Source organism: Oncorhynchus tshawytscha, linkage group LG08 (assembly GCF_018296145.1).
Source record: "Oncorhynchus tshawytscha isolate Ot180627B linkage group LG08, Otsh_v2.0, whole genome shotgun sequence".
Classification (NCBI taxonomy): domain Eukaryota; kingdom Metazoa; phylum Chordata; class Actinopteri; order Salmoniformes; family Salmonidae; genus Oncorhynchus; species Oncorhynchus tshawytscha.
In genome coordinates this window covers 74,029,584-74,046,861 of record NC_056436.1, presented here as the reverse complement: position 1 = coordinate 74,046,861, position 17,278 = coordinate 74,029,584, and the positions used below count along the sequence as shown (strand labels likewise).

Sequence of the window (17,278 nt, the reverse complement as noted above, 5' to 3'; positions counted from 1 at the left end):
TCTATCAACACTACACCTTTGACACTTAATGGGCCATTTTCAATTCATTAATTGGATTTGAATTAATCTGAATTGACCCCAAATGTGCATGCCATTCTAAACAGAGCCATTACATATCTGTAAAAGATCATTGTCTCTGACTTCCATATGCTCTGTGCAAATGTTTCACAATGTAGTTTTATATTGGTAGAGCCTGTAAGTGTGTTTGTCCCTGAAGGAAAAATAAGCAAGTGCAGTGCAACCATAGTACAAAATAATCACAGAGAATTGCTCCAGAACTGACCACCTCAAGCTGACGTGTCCTTGTCTGAGAGGATAAAGAAATACAAGGAGGGGATAAACTGTGAATAATTCCAGAAGACTCATAAATACAAAATAACAGTTTCAAATCTAATTGCCGATGAAAATTGAATATATATAATAAATAAATACTGAAAATAATCCACCAATATCGAATTTCGTCCTACATATTTAAAGACTACAAAAAAATATTGTTACTCCACGATATTTGCTAGTTTGAGTGAAACCGGGGTGGGCTAAGGTTGAAACTAAACCAAGATGGCCGCCTTCGTAGTAAGGTAAGACAAAGCATTTCTGCGGTTAAATTATGCATTTAACTAGTGGTTTCGAAAAATATTTCGCATGCACAGTGATTTGCTTGCAATATCCAGGAGTAGACAGGTTGAGTTATCTTTTTACTGTCTCTAGCTAGCAGCTCGAGCCTTTAATTGAAATAGCGGCCTGACAGCGCTCTCTAAGCAGCTAACGTTAACCTTTTGGGATGATGATCTATCTAGCTAGATAATGATGGACATACATTGGTAACTATTTCGATCGGTGAAATATCATATGTGCGTATCTCTGTCCTACATCTTGTATTACGACGGGGATTTAGGTAGCTAGCAACCGGTGTTGGCTAACTAGCCAGATTTGACAGGACCAAATCGACGTTAGCAGTTAACGTTAGCTTGCCAGATGAATAGCTCTAACAGCATTTTAGGACGCAGCGAGCGCAAATGACAAGAAGCCATGTTAGCCAGATAATAGTTTGCCAAAGATGGCCTTTCTGTTAACCATGCATACTAGCTAATTAACATATATAGCTAAGTTAACTAGCTATAACGTTAGTGATTCATAAAACAGTTAGACGAGGTTAATCAACAACAGGATATGGTACCCGGAAGCAGCAACTTCGGGTCCTTGAGTACAACATATATTTTTGTTGTAACCCCAGACAAAAACACTTGATTCAACTTGTCTGATTCACTTCAAAGGTAACGCGTATCTCACATGTGGGGTACAACATTCATGTTGTGAAGGGTGTGATTGCTATGATGATTTCCTCCTTTTAATGTGGTGATTGTAGTCTAATCGGGTGCACCAGTTGACCAGTAGAATCAGGTCTGCTTGTCTTGGGGCACAACAGACATGTGCTGTTGGGAGTACTCGAGGATCTCAGTTGGAATATGTTTATGACTTTTTGTCAGCGTTATCTATCACTAACGTTACAGAGCTGAATGTATGTAGTATTTTTCCACTTAACATTTACTTCCAATTTTCTGTTTCTCTCATCAGCCCTCTCAAGATGGGGCCTCTGTTAGTGTTGTGGCTGGCTGGCTGCCTCAGTGGGACCTGGGCAGTGGACCGGGGGAACTTCAAAACCTGTGACCAGAGTGCATTCTGCAAGTGAGTTCTAGATGATACGCAGCTACACCACTTAGCACCTTCATAGAGATTGTACACAGTCAATGAGAGTAGACTGTCAGTCTAAGTAACTGATGGTAACGTGTAAGTCAACAAGTCTACCTCCATTCTCTTCCACACTTATGGTCCAGTGTTCACAATATGTACTTCTACGTTGGCATAACACAAACCTTAATAAACATGTTTTAACTCTGTTTGTGCACTCAGGCGTCAGCGAGCGTTAAAGCCTGGCCAGTCCCCATACAGAGCCCTGCTGGAGACCCTGGAGCTCACCAACACCAAACTCACACTGCAGCTCATCAATGACAACAACAAGGTTTGTTAGACACACACACAGACTTTAATTCACAGATGATGTAATATGTTATTGTACATACATCCATACATGTATTAACAGGTGTGCTGAAACCCCTTTGGGTCCTGGTCTCGTCTTTTTTACCCCCCCTCCACCTCTCCCCCGCTCCCTCAGGTGCGTCTGCTGCTTGAGCTCTATCGTCTCCAGGGCAACATGACCAGGGTGAAGATAAATGAATTGAAGCCACTGAAGCCTCGTTTTGAGGTCCCCGATGTGCTCATCAATGACCCACCCACAGAGCCGTAAGTCTCATAGGGAGCTATCTGGAGTAGTGGATGGGTGACATTGAGCCATGTGGATGGGGAGAATTAAATAATTGGTTAGGACAGAGACCAGCAATGGAGTTAAAAGAAAATGTAGTTAGTGGAGGAAGCAGGCAAACACTACCTGAGGGCATGCAGTAGATAAATTGCCTGTCTCTCAGTTGATAATATCATAACCTCCAGCACCAAGAGAGAATACATCTGTGAATAGACAGTGGAGACAAGATGGCACAGAATAATTTATTTGTTGGGTGTTTTCTGTTTCTTCCGCCCATCAATTTACCTATTTCACACATCTTGTTCTCCCTCTCCTTCAGTTTGTCTCTCCTGTCTCGGGATGAGAACGGGGTGGTTCTGTCTTTGGGGGCAGACTCTCAGCGGCTGATCGTCAGCGCTAAGCCTTTCCGATTGGACATCATGGAGGGGCGGGAGGTTCTTCTGTCACTTAACTCCCGTGGCCTGCTGGCCTTCGAGCACCTCCGGATCCGCAAGGATACGTGAGTCACACCCACATCCCACGCACCAACTCGCATCCCACGCACCAACTCGCATCCCACGCACCAACTCGCATCCCACGCACCAACTCGCATCCCACGCACCAACTCGCATCCTACGCACCCCACACATCCCACGCACCAACTCGCATCCCACGCACCCCACACATCCCACGCACCAACTCGCATCCCACGCACCCCACACATCCCACGCACCAACTCGCATCCCACGCACCCCACGCACCCCACACATCCCACGCACCAACTCGCATCCCACGCACCCCACACATCCCACGCACCAACTCGCATCCCACGCACCCCACACATCCCACGCACCCCACGCATCCCACACATCCCACGCACCAACTTGCATCCCACGCACCCCTCGCATCCCACACACCCCACGCATCCCACGCACCCCACGCATCCCACGCATCCCACGCATCCCACGCATCCCACGCACCCCACGCATCCCACGCACCCCTCGCATCCCACGCACCCCTCGCATCCCACGCACCCCTCGCATCCCACGCACCCCTCGCATCCCACGCACCCCTCGCATCCCACGCACCCCTCGCATCCCACGCACCCCTCGCATCCCACGCACCCTCGCATCCCACGCACCCCTCGCATCCCACGCATCCCCCGCTCGCATCCCACGCACCCCTCGCATCCCACGCACCCCTCGCATCCCACACACCCCTCGCATCCCACACACCCCTTATTATACATGTTTCTTTGTTTTCTTGCTTTTTCACTGCTTGCTATTGTTCTCCATTTCATCATTATTTTCCTCCATTCTGTCCCGTTCTTCTCTTCTACCTCTCAGCATCTCCTATAAGATAAAAACCAAAGTTAATAGCATGTGGGAAAACATCAAGTGGGTATTCTCTAGGTAAATTCCTTCACCTTTTGTAGGTTTGTATTTGTCTGTGCTGGCAATGTAGGAGTATGGAATTGAGTTGTAGTTTAGACATCCAAGAAGTTTAGACATCCAAAAATGACATGACCAAATGGCTCAAGGATGTGGTGACTTGGGCTGGTAGCATTTTCTGAAATATTTTCCTGTCTAGGCATGAAGGCCAGTTCTAGGCTCACTTCCATTTGGTCTGCTCTTTACCGGTCTTCAGAGGAGATGCTCACATGCCTTTTTCCTCCCACATTTCCACATTTCTCTTAACTTCAAATGTCTTCATGATACAGCCATTTCACCACACTGTTGACCCAACAGTCATGTCATATGTAGAGGCGGCATAGTCTAATCCCATAGCACTGAGTAGACCACGATGTCTCTCCCCTCAAGGCTTGTTTGTTCTGGTCAGTGTGTGCTTTCACAGGGGTAGTATGTATGTGTTCACTGAGGAAGTCTGTGTAAGGCAGGGTACCGGTAGTCACTTGGGGGTTAGTCCCTTGGTGTTTACATCAAAATAACCACAAGGTAGGGAATTGTTCTCCTCTTGTTCCCCTTTGTCATTAGAGTGAAATTTTAAAAGGTTATGTAGGTTGACACGAACACTATTTTGATTCTAGTGAGAAGGCTGTGTGGGGTCATGATTTTCCTTCTGTTCTCTTTTCCATGTGTGCCTCTTATTCCATTTGGGATTTTTATTTACTCAGTTGTCAGCAGGTTATGTGTCTCTCTCTCTCCCACAGCAAGGTAGACCCAGAAGGAACTGAGAATAAAGAAGAAACTGAGGCTGCCAACGAACCGGCAGAAGGAGAGGAAGAGGTATGGGAGGGGTAACGAAGGATTCCCCCAGGCTTTTGATCAGGATCAGTAAACTGAACAAAAGATGCAGTTAAAGGTTTTTTTAAATATTGAAATCAATCCCTTTATGTTGTAACCTTACTGCCCCTGGGCTGAAATCAACTTCTTTATGTTGTAACCTTACTGCCCCTGGGCTGAAATCGAACCCTTTCTGAGATTAAATGGTATGAGAATTTCATATTACGATTATAGTGACCAAAATAATCACGGTTAGCAGTATTATTGCGGTATTGTTAAAACGTGCAGAAAGTACTGATACTCACACACACTGAAATCATTTCACCAAGTTTTATATTGAAAACCAACAAACAATGAATTAGCAGCACTATGCACTTTTTGTGTGCATAAACATTAAATAATATCATTAAAGATGGCACCATGTGGCCATGAGGTAAAAGTTTCCCTTGTGTAGGTTTTAATGAACACAACCTTAAGTAAGCAAATCAAATGTGCATATAAAAGCAACACAAGTAAAGCAATGTGAATGTAAGAACAATACAACCATATGTAAACACATCCAATGTGCAGGTGTTGACATTAAACACAAAATATGTAAAGAAATCAAATGAACAGCACTGATTGTATGTCCGTTCTCTGCTTCATAAGGAAAAAAGGTGCTGCTGGCCTAACATCCTGTATGTATGCGTCGTTGTTCACGTGAGATTGAAATGTAAAAATGTCAGCATATTTACTTTGTCTGGTTGAAGTAGTGATCTACAAGGGGAGACTATGTGCCCGCTGGCACGCTGGTTGCTGGGATGTACAAAAGCTTCCTGGCAACCGTGGCAAGCTGAGGCAGCTCTGATACATAGTGTCTCCACACCAGTGGATCCTCTTCTGCTGGAATGGGTGGCAGAGACGGGTAGATCTTGATCTCTTCTTTCACTCTGTCTTCTGGGGAGGTTGGAATCTGACCCTCTTTACCTCAACAAGGCAGCAGAGAGGTGATCTTTCTCAGCAACTCAGCCAGGCCTTTCCCCTCTGATGCCGCTGTGGGGGTGGTGGAGGTGCTGCTTTGTGGTTCTTCCCTGACTTGTGCAGCTGCCAGCTTCAAGGCCTCCTGGACACGGCTGTCAGTGTCAACTTTTGCAGCCTCAGGCTCACTTGAAAAGCTCCCTTTGAAGCAGGGGTCAATGAAACAAGCCATGTGCCTGACTCTTTGCCTAATGTGTATCTGTTGTTAAGCTCTTCTCTCATTACCCTTTTCATCTCCTTGGTCAGGGATGGATCCATATCCTTTTCCACCAGAACATCACAGGTGATGTGGTCCAGGACAGGCTTGATGGCTGACAGTGTCACTCATGTCTCTGAGGCAAGTGCATCTGTAAACTTGCTCAGAGGTTCAAGGAGCTGGCACAGTTGCTTCCATGACACTTATGTCGGCATCCTTGGCCATCAGGTGCCATGTTCCTCTTTCTCCAGCCAGTGTCACACAGACTGGCTGCTGTTGGCTGAGGAAACGCTCAAGCATCTTGTATGTAGATCCCCATCCGGTCACCACATGGATCAGAGCCTTCTGTGGCATGTTAAGGGCAGCGTGCTTTTCTCTCAGTTCTCTCCTTCCAGCTAAGTGAGAAGCCTTGGACCAGATGACAGCAGGCCCTGACTGTTGTGTCAACTCTCTGAATTTTCAGAGCCTTTGAGATGGCCAGGTTCAAATTATGGCCAAAGCACCCAAGCCACAGATCTGGGAACTCTTCAAAAGCCTTGGTCATGTTTGTTGCGTTGTCTGTGGTTATGCAGACCAGGTCTTTCTTGCTGATCCCCCACTCTTCCAGCATATTCTCAAACTGTGAGCCGAGTGATCTTCTGGGAAGAACTGTGTTTCCAGGCAGTTTTGATTCCAGTTGCCAGTCTGGGGTGAGGTAATAGATAGTGAAGCTGATGTATGGTTGACCACCCCGGATTTCACTGGTCCAGAGGTCAGTAGTTGCAGACACACGGCGCATACAGCAGCAGAACAACATGTAGTGTTTTTACCAGAGTAGGAAACACTGACATTTTCCGTTTACATCATTGACAAGCTATTAGCAAGTTAGACAGACACATGACATTTTCCCCCGTTCAAAGTCCCTACATCATGCATTGAGCTAAAACTTAACTTACTTTGCATTCGCTATAAAGTAGTGGGTGGTGGTTACGAAGATGACTCAATAGATTTGAATTGTTGCCCCCTTATATGCATTTTTTGTTGTTGTTGCGTATTCTGCAGACATGGTGACCATCTTCGATTAAGTTTCCCTCAGCACTCTTGTAAAACCCAAAATACGACCACACTTCAGATTTGGTCCTCTTAGACGGCAGAAAAATCTCCCGAGCGCTGTCACTGCCTTCTGCCATGTTTTCACACAAAACAAAACCCATGTTGCATGCTGCGCCAGACTGTTGCTAACTTTGGTTGATGTTGGACAGTGTTTACCGTGTGTTTTTCAAACCGTGGCAATCAAACACGGTTTTAATGATTTATATAAAATTTGAAACGGTAATACTAACCTTCGGGAATTTTACCATGGTTTATCGTGAAGCCGGTAACCATTTCATCCCTAGTTGTAACATTACTGCCTCTGGGCTGAAATCAAACCCCTTGTTGCTTTTCCCATTCTCTCTCGCACCACAAGGCTCCTCTGCAATTATTTCCATCTGTCTCCACCTTTGTTCTTTTGTTCCTTCCTTCCTAGAAGGCGAAGGAGGATGAGAAAGTGGAAGATGGAATGTGGGAGGAGACATTCAAATCGCACACAGACAGCAAACCCAATGGTACGTATACTTTTCTGTGGACCCTAATTTCAATTGACAGGTGAATGAGGCGGCTTGCAGTTGAGTACTTGGTATTCTGATCCTGAGTACTCACCGCTCATCTCCTGGAGATATTATTTTATGATTGGATGAGTTTTATGACTTGCGTTAGGCACAGTGACCAGTCATTGTTGATGTGTTTTTCTGAGTGTATCTTGATTGGCTGTTATCTCTCTTAGGCCCTTCCTCCATCAGTCTAGACTTCTCTCTGCCAGGGGTGGAGAACGTCTATGGCATCCCAGAACACGCAGACAGCCTCAAACTCAAAGCCACTGAGTAAGTGACTGACATTGACCATGACATTGGTTAATCCGCCATCGATAAAAGACACTACTGTGCAGCCGTATTCATTGGCCTGGCCTAGGTTTTCGACTCAACAGCCACATTCACCTCTCGCAGTCTCTATGGGGGTGCCACAGGGTTCAATTCTCGGGCCGACTCTTTTCTCTGTATACATCAATGATGTCGCTCTTGCTGCTGGTGATTCTCTGATCCACCTCTATGCAGACGACACCATTCTGTTTACATCTGGCCCTTCTTTGTGTAACGGATGTGAAACGGCTAGCTAGTTAGCGGTGGTGCGTGCTAAATAGCGTTTCAATCGGTGACGTCACTTGCTCTGAGACCTTGAAGTAGTGGTTCCCCTTGCTCTGCAAGGGCCGCGGCTTTTGTGGAGCGATGGGTAACGATGCTTCGTGGGTGACTGTTGTTGATGTGTGCAGAGGGTCCCTGGTTTGTGCCCGGGTATGGGCGAGGGGACGGTCTAAAGTTATACTGTTACATTGATGCTGTTGAGCCGGATCACTGGTTGCTGCGGAAAGAGGAGGAGGGGACGGACGTAAAATTACATTTGGACACTGTGTTAACTAACCTCTAGACGAGCTTCAATGACATACAACACTCCTTCCGTGGCCTCCAACTGCTCTTAAATGCAAGTAAAACTAAATGCATGCTCTTCCACCGATCGCTGCCCGCCCGTCTAGCATAACTACTCTGGACGGTTCTGACTTAGAATATGTGGACAACTTCAAATACCTAGGTGTCTGGTTAGACTGTAAAATCTCCTTCCAGGCGCACATTAAGCATCTCCAATCCAAAAATCTAGAATCGGCATCCTAATTTTGCAACAAAGCATCCTTAACTCATGCTGCCAAACATACCCTCGTAAAACTGACTATCCTACCGATCCTTGACTTCGGCAATATCATTTACAGAATAGCCTCCAACACTCTACTCAGCAAACTGGATGCAGTCTATCACAGTGCCATCCGTTTTGTCACCAAAGCCCCATATACTACCCACCACTGTTACCTGTATGCTATCGTTGGCTGGCCCTCGCTTCATATTCGTCGCCAAACCCATTGGCTCTCCAGGTCATCTATAAGTCTTTGCTAGGTAAAGCCCCGTCTTATCTAAGCTCACTGGTCACCATAGCAGCACCCACCCGTAGCACGCGCTCCAGCATGTATATCTCACTGGTCACCCCCAAAGCAAACATTTCATTTGGCCGCCTTTCCTTCCAGTTCTCTGCGGCCAATGACTGGAACGAATTGCAAAAATCACTGAAGCTGAATACTCATATCTCCCTCACCAACTTTAAGCATCAGCTGTCAGAGCAGCTTACAGATCATTGCACCTGTACATAGCCCATCTGTAAATAGCCCATCCAACTATCTCCTCCCCATATTGTCATATTGTTTTTTTCCTCCTTTGCACCCCAGTATCTGTACTTGCACATTCGTCTTCTGCACATCTATCACGCCAGTGCTTAATTGCTAAATTTTCATTACTTTGCCACTATGGCCTATTTATTGCCTTACCTCCCTTATCTTACCTCATCTGCACACACTGTACATAGACTTTTCTATTTTGTTATATGTACGTTTTGTTTATTCCATGTGTAACACTGCTTTGTCGCACTGCTTTGTCTTGGCTAAGTCGCAGTTGTAAATGAGAACTTGTTCTCAACTGGCCTACCTGGTTAAATAAAGGTGAAAAAAAAAAAACATTGAGACAGTAGTTAACTAAGAACTAGTGTATGTATTTTCTAACGGTGCAGGACAGCCTTATGCATTTGATTTGATCTTTTTCAACATTGTGGGTTGAAGATTTTTAAATAACACGAAATGACCGACTATATGACAATACAATAATATATATATATATATATATATATATATACTTATGCGTTTTCCAGTGGAGGGGATCCATACCGGTTGTTTAACCTAGACGTGTTCCAGTATGAGGTGTTCAACCCCATGGCCCTGTACGGTGCCATCCCTGTCATGCTGTCTCACAGTGCACAGCGCACCATGGGCATCTTCTGGCTCAACGCTGCTGAGACCTGGGTGGACATCAGCTCCAACACCGCCGGCAAGGTAAGACCGACACACACACAGTCATTCAATCCTCTTTCTTCAGGTTCTGAGTGAGACAAACACATCTGAGCCACCCTGTGTATAGACATTGAAGGGTACAGTCAGAGAGAACACACACCCTCTTACCCCTATGCTGGTTCTCTCTGGTGGTGCAGACAGTGTTTGGCCAGATGCTGGACTACGTTCAGGGCTCCAGTGAGACGCCACAGACAGACGTGCGTTGGATCTCAGAGAGCGGCATCATCGACGTCTTCATCATGCTGGGACCCACTCCCACTGATGTCTTCTCCCAGTACGCCTCACTCACAGGTCAGACTCCCACTACAGAAACCCAGTTCATATTCCCAGTCCATTTCCACTTCCCTCATCACCCTCACACACCTAGTCTCTCTAGGCAGACGGTTTTCTTCTGGCAATGTATCATCGCTCCAGCTAAAAGTTCTGGCGTCAATTGGGACCGAGAGGACCAGTCGGAAATGGGACGAGTCACCAGTAACATCGCTGCCGTATCCGCTTGTTGCCCTAGCTACAAATTAGCATAATTCCCACCTGAATTTCAAGGCCCGCTTAGAGTTGTCTATCTGAAGAGCAGGTTGGCATTTATTGAGATGACTCATGGTACTGTAGGCAGCTCTGCAGGGTAGTTTAAAAAAAGTGTTGTTATTATTTGTTAACCATTTAAATAGGCGAGTCGGTAAAGAAAACAATATTTGTATTTACAATGCTTTTCAAACCCAAACCCTAACCCGGACGACGATGGGCCAATTGTGCGCTGCCCTATGGGACTCCCGATCACGGCCAGTTGTGATACAGCCCGGGATCGAACCAGGGTCTGTAGTGACGCCTCTAGCACTGGGATGCGGTAGACTGCTGCGCCACTCGGGAGCAGGGTAGTCACTAGCTGGAACGGTCAGCTGGCATGGCCACAGTCATAAAATCAGATTTTTTTTTACCTTAACCATACTGCTAACCTGAGACCTAACCTTAAATTAAGAACAAAAAAGCACATTTGTGTTTTCAGGAATTGTTAATATATATAGATCTCTCTCTCTATATCCGCTCAACTCTGCCTTCAGGACAAGATTCGTCCCAATAAACGTCAACCAACGTCTTGGGAGGCCACTCCCCAGAATATTTTTCTCCCATTTTCAAATGTCAGAGAACCTGACATCCTCCCCAGACCTTGTGCCTTTGCATATAGGTACCCTTCCCTCCCCTGTCTGCGCTGGCCTGCCACCAGGGTCCCTCATAATACAACTGTCTGTATATGACCACCCAGCTCTCTCCCCCCACCAGGTACCCAGGCCTTCCCTCCCCTGTCTGCGCTGGCCTACCATCAGTGCCGCTGGAACTACAACGACCAGGAGGATGTGGCGGCGGTGGACCAGGGCTTTGATGACCACGACATCCCCTACGACTTCATCTGGCTGGACATAGAGCACACGGACGGCAAGCGCTACTTCACCTGGGACCCTCACAAGTTCCCCCAGCCCAAAGACATGCTGCAGGGTCTTTTAGACAAGAGACGCAAGGTGAGCACATTAATGTGTTACAGCTGTCTGGCCAGGGCTCCCTTGTAGTAGATGTTTCTGGGTTCTGTCGACTGGATGAATGGAGAAAGTAAAAGGTTCTGAGACACGTTGACAAGTCATCTCGTTTCATTTTTGCTATTTTCCTTCTCCCTCATGTTCTCCCTGTACGATTTAGATGGTGACCATTGTGGACCCCCACATCAAGGTGGACAGCAGCTACAAGATCCACAATGAGATCCGCTCCAAAGGCTTCTACGTCAAAAGCAAAGATGGCGGAGACTATGAGGGCTGGTGCTGGCCTGGTAAGAGATGGCGAAATTGGTCTGACCCACAATCAAAGAAAGGGAAGGAAATTAATTGCAGCTACACATTGCATAAAAACACATTGCAATTACTGAACATCTCCCTCTAATCTTTCCTCATTCTATTGTAGGTAATTCTGGTTACCCAGACTTTACCAACCCTGAGATGAGAGCTTGGTGGGCCAGTATGTTTGCCTACGATCAGTATGAGGTAAGTCCATTCTGCCCGGGTTTAACCCATATGTGTCGTTCTATTGATGAAATATCTCTTCCCCCATCTCTGATCTCAGGGTTCCATGGAGAACATGTATACATGGAACGATATGAACGAGCCGTCAGTGTTTAATGGACCAGAGGTTACCATGCATAAAGATGCCCTGCATGGGAACTGGGAGAACCGTGATCTCCACAACCTCTACGGATTATATGTGGTGAGTGTTTGCCTGTGTTGTATGTGCACATCGTCACTCTAGTAGAACTTGGACTTGCAATGGTAGACTTTTTCTTGAATAATAGAGTCGCACATTATATATTTAACCCAGTAATGTATTTGGTGAAACACCGTCTCGGCATCATTTTGCCTTCAGGGTGATGTCATGAATGCTTGAATCAGGTTATGTAGACAAAATATGCAATTAGTGCAACCATTGACAATAGAGAAGGGTGTGTCATATTCATTAAGTTGATTAGAATGAATTGAGTGAAACTGTTAAAAGACAATAGGTTACAGCATATAGAATATATTAGGCTGTTATCATATGGAAACATAATTAGATATTTTACATAATATTAGCATCAACATACATTGTTTAATTTAATTTCACATACCACCCTGCATACCACTGCTGGCTTGCTTCTGAAGCTAAGCAGGGTTGGTCCTGGTCAGTCCCTGGATGGGAGACCAGATGCTGCTGGAAGTGGTATTGGAGGGCCAGTAGGAGGCACTCTTTCCTCTGGTCTAAAAGAATATATTAAAAAAATATCCCAATGGGACACTGCCCTGTGTAGGGTGCTGTCTTTCGGATGGGACGTTAAATGGGTGTCCTGACTCTCTGAGGTCATTAAAGATCCCATGCACTTATCGTAAGAGTAGGGGTGTTAACCCCGGTGTCCTGGATAAATTCCCAATCTGGCCCTCAAACCATCACGGTCACCTAATAATCCCCAATTTACAATTGGCTCATTCATCCCCCTCCTCTCCCCTGTAACTATTCTCCAGGTCGTTGCTGCAAATGAGAACGTGTTCTCAGTCAACTTACCTGGTAAAATAACGGATAAATTAAAATTTTAATTAAATTTCATTGTTTCCAGTGTTATTTTTGTTCCATGATGCCATAATGCATAATAAGCATCACCAACAGGGGGAACATATTGAGTGTACGCTGATAAGCTGTAGAAAGAATACATTTTAAGCAATAAGGCCCAAGGGGATGTAGTATATGGCCAATATACCATGGCTAAGGGCTATTCATTTGCGTGACGCAACGCAGAGTTTCTGGAGACAGCCCTTAGTCGTGGTATATTGGCCATATATCACAAACCCCTGAGGTGCCTTGTTACTATTATAATAAACTGGTTACCAATGTAATTAGACCAATAAAAATAACTTATCATAACCGTGGTATACTGTCTGATATACCACGGCTGTCAGCCAATCAGCATTCAGGGTTCAAACCACATTTATAATAATAATTTATTAGACTTGTTCATAAAGAAGAGGGAATAATTGTTCATGAGAAGGGCCTGAGATCAAAGTCAATATTCAGACCACTAGGGGTCAATGTTTTTAGACAGGATATCCAGTAAGCCTCCCTCTGTAGTAGTAGGACCTCCATTTTACTGTTTTTTTAAAAAGAAATTACTGTTAATGTTTCTACCGAGCTTTGCTGCTTGAACTTGCAGTAACCACCTCTTCTCTTTCCCTCAGCAAAGGGCCACAGCAGAGGGTCTGATTGAGCGCTCAGGGGGAGTGGAGAGACCTTTTGTCCTGGCCAGAGCCTTCTTTGCTGGCTCCCAGCGCTACGGTGCTGTGTGGACAGGTGATAACGCTGCTGAGTGGGAACATCTGAAGATTTCCATCCCCATGTGTCTCAGTCTGGGCCTGGTTGGTGTCTCTTTCTGTGGAGGTGAGTCTGACTCAATCTTAGCTAATACCACTATTTCCCCCTCTACTAAAAGTCACAGCTAAGCAATTAATACATCAGAAATATTTTGCTACATTTTATTTTGGTGTTTTGGTGTTACATGACTTGTTTACATTACATTATTATGGTTCGTTGCCTGTTTGTTTACACCTCACTACATTGTTATCTCTGTACCACTCCTCATCCTCCTCTCTCTCCCCCTCTCCTAGCTGATGTGGGTGGCTTCTTCAAGTCTCCCAGTACTGAGCTCCTGGTGCGTTGGTACCAGACGGGGGCGTACCAGCCCTTCTTCCGAGCCCATGCCCATCTGGACACCCCCCGCAGGGAGCCCTGGCTGTTTGGCCCAGAGAACACTGCTCTGATCAGGGAGGCTGTCCGCCAGCGTTACGCCCTCCTGCCCTACTGGTACCAGCTGTTCTACCACGCCCACCACTCTGGCCAGCCCGTCATGAGACCTCTGTGGGTGGAGTATCCTCAGGATACGGCCACGTTCTCCATGGATGACCAGTTCCTGCTTGGTGAGTGAGATCGTGTTATTCCCTAGTATAGCTCAGTGTCAATAGATATTCCTGTCTTTACGTACCCTTTATGACTGATACCATGACTGAGTCACATTCCTTCTATCCTGCTGTTTCAGGGAGAGATCTGCTGGTGCACCCCGTGACTGAGGAGGGGGCTAGGGGTGTTACTGCCTACCTGCCTGGAAAAGGAGAGGTGAGTCTCTCTCAGGAACTGTCATAACATTGTCACTATTATAACAGTCTTATGTAGGTTATATGTCAGCCGTCTAATTGAAACCCTCTCCTAGCTGCTCTGTTCTGTGTCCTTCAGGTCTGGTTTGACGTCCACACGTTCCAGAAACACAACGGAGCCCAGAACCTCTACATCCCTGTCACCATCAGCTCTGTAAGAAACTCTACAACACACTCACTAACAACCAGTCAGTCACGCCCAGGGGGCTACATGCTTAGTCAAACAGTCACATACAGTTAAGACCATATCCTGAAAGTTCTGTTGAGAGAACTGGGTAAGATTGGAAAGACACTCCCTGACTGACTCTCTCTCCTTACCAGATTCCGGTATTCCAACGCGGTGGTTCCATTATTCCCAGGAAGGCCCGGGTTCGAAGGTCATCTTCATGCATGGAACACGACCCCTACACCTTATTCGTTGCTCTCAGCCCCAAGGTAACACAAAACACACCGTGTCACTTATACTGTTGCCCCAAATTTGGATGGGTTCAGGATTTGACCTTTAAACATTTTCAAATGTTATGTCTGTTAGCGATTTGCCCAGGGTGAGCTCTACATAGACGACGGCCACACCTTCAACTTTGACAAACAGAAGCAGTTCATCCACAGAAGATTTTCCTTTGCCAATAACGCCCTGTCCTCCAGGTCTGTCAAATCATTTCTCTTACATATTCTGTTTATTTTTGTTGTTACTCTCCTTGATTTTTGTCTATGTTGAATGTAACTGAATTCTCTCTCCCTGCAGGAACCTGGCCCCTGGCTCTCAGTTCACCACTTTTTCCTGGGTTGAGAAGATTGTCATATTGGGGGCCAGTAAGCCCAGCAAGGCCACTCTGAAAACTCCTGGTGAGTTTTTCCAGTGTCTTATTCATATTATGGGTCAGTGTACCAAGTTAAGATGCCAGTAAGTCATTGTGTTTGAATGTTTCCTGTTTTCACACCCAAGTAGGCAATTATGAGATGGAAACAGTTGGCCAATAAACTGTCATTCTTTGTGGTTATTGATTACTGTGTGTGTATAATGGCAGGTCTGTCTCAAATGACTGTTATTGATCTATTCTGATGTCTTTTCTCTGTAGATGGCAAGGAGAGTCAGCTGGAGTTTGAGTTTGATGCCTCCATGTCGGTGTTAACCCTTCGCAAGCCAGGTGTCAACGCAGGGCTGGACTGGACTGTGGTGCTTCAGTAACAATGGAGAAGGGGGAGGACGACGATGACTGAACCGGACTGAACGAGAGATGGAGGAACTTAGTGGACACGGGTTGCAATTGTAACGCACCAAGCAAGATATTTGACCAACTGCTTTAATGTGGTACACAGACTGGACAGGGGATAGAGGACTATCCAAATACACTATTTCATACCAAGCATACAATATTTCATACCAGGCTTGCATACAAACACTGCCTGTAGATCTAAAACCGTGTCTCTTCCATGTCCATCTTGCGTTCAGTCAAACTGACAGTTGGTCAAGTTACTGAAGGGTTGCTAGGTAGATTTATTGTTAGTTGCATTTTAGGGAAATTCTTCACAGTTCAAATCATGATGTTGTAGTGAATGTTTGGAAGTACTCAAAGACATTCAAGTTTGATGGATGATTATTTTAGGTTTTCTGTCAAGTATGCTTTAGATGTAAGAGATCATTGAATAAGTTTGCTGACAACAAAATTAAGACACTCAATTCAGAGGCTGTAGTGTAGTTAGTATGTGTTAATAATTCCATATCTGGCCATGTCTTATGACTTTAAATTCTTATTTCTTCTTATTTCATGTTTTCATTCCATTACCCCCTGTAATTACTGAAGAGCAATCAACAGGATAGCCAAACCGCTCCCTTTACTTTCAACTTGTGCCACATTCTATTTAGTTTTATTAGAAACTCCACCAAGCAACAATGCAGCACTGATCCAAGACCATCTGTAAATGTCGTGGCATTTCTCTTCTTATTGCCATAAGGTGTATTGAGTCTTACCTCTGATATCCCTAATTTAAGGTTACTCATTCCTCCTAATTTATCCCCAAATTAGTTTCTGATAAGATTGTGTGCACTTACATCAGTCATTACTATGCCATGTTTTTATGTACTGGTGGTAAAAGACAAACACATGGTCAGTAACAACTTAATGGAAGAGGATTTGGCTTTTTAAGTTTGCTCATATTGGAATTATTCAGGGGTTAGGACCACTGACTTTGTGGAAACTCATCCTAATAACATGTTTCTGTTCTGACTTGTTCAATTTGTTTACTTGATTATCAAATGCACTTGAGAGGAAGGTGAGAGCTTTTTTTCCTAGATTGAACTCAAAGCAGTTAGGGTCAGGCATTGGGGTTAATTTGTGGGTTGGCGTTCACGGTCCAGTGTCTTCAGTGTCTCTTGCTCTTAATATTTTTCATAAAATTTGTCAATGTATTAAATGTGACTAAGGAAATAAATAATGATATATTCAGTTAGTTTACAAAGATGCAGTTCACTCTGGAGACAAGGGACCGGTCCTGGTTGATAATAGCACCTCTTTATGGGGTTGTTGCGTTCCCTACTGTCCTTGTCGATAAAGTGTTTTAGAATAGTTTTTCTTGATTTATTTTGTGGTTGAGAATTAAAATCTTACTGCAACATTCTCAGCAATTGTGTTGGAACCAGGAAGGAAGGAGGCCAGTTGTATGTGATAAGATGGCAGACCAAGTGAAAATAAACTTGACCAAATGTGAGAGCATTGTTGTTTTTAATCATATGAATTCATGCAGCTTACGTAGATAGGGGTAATAAAGTAACTACATTCCCAATCAAAT

The 17,278-nt window shown here is 45.1% G+C and overlaps 1 protein-coding gene across 1 annotated transcript; it reads left to right on the top strand.

Moving 5' to 3' along the window:
• The first annotated feature begins 410 nt into the window (after nucleotides 1-410).
• Nucleotides 411-17,272, top strand: LOC112255935 (neutral alpha-glucosidase AB). The gene is made up of 22 exons (XM_024428785.2): nucleotides 411-578; nucleotides 1,576-1,686; nucleotides 1,912-2,020; nucleotides 2,174-2,301; nucleotides 2,640-2,819; nucleotides 4,470-4,545; nucleotides 7,263-7,341; nucleotides 7,560-7,656; nucleotides 9,578-9,758; nucleotides 9,914-10,067; nucleotides 11,055-11,290; nucleotides 11,466-11,592; nucleotides 11,724-11,803; nucleotides 11,883-12,023; nucleotides 13,520-13,718; nucleotides 13,946-14,254; nucleotides 14,374-14,450; nucleotides 14,568-14,642; nucleotides 14,810-14,923; nucleotides 15,021-15,133; nucleotides 15,234-15,334; nucleotides 15,568-17,272. The coding sequence occupies exons 1-22, from the start codon at nucleotides 559-561 to the stop codon at nucleotides 15,675-15,677; spliced, it is 2,817 nt and encodes a 938-aa protein (XP_024284553.1). The 5' UTR covers nucleotides 411-558; the 3' UTR covers nucleotides 15,678-17,272.
• The last annotated feature ends 6 nt before the right edge of the window (nucleotides 17,273-17,278 follow it).

What these genes read in the sequence shown, in the direction of transcription:
- LOC112255935 (XM_024428785.2), top strand. Translation starts at nt 559, where the DNA reads ATGGCCGCCTTCGTAGTAAG. An exon ending in CTCCGGATCCGCAAGGATAC is followed by an intron (nt 2,820 to 4,469) that starts GTGAGTCACACC and finishes TCTCTCCCACAG; the next exon opens with CAAGGTAGACCCAGAAGGAA. An exon ending in TTTTAGACAAGAGACGCAAG is followed by an intron (nt 11,291 to 11,465) that starts GTGAGCACATTA and finishes TGTACGATTTAG; the next exon opens with ATGGTGACCATTGTGGACCC.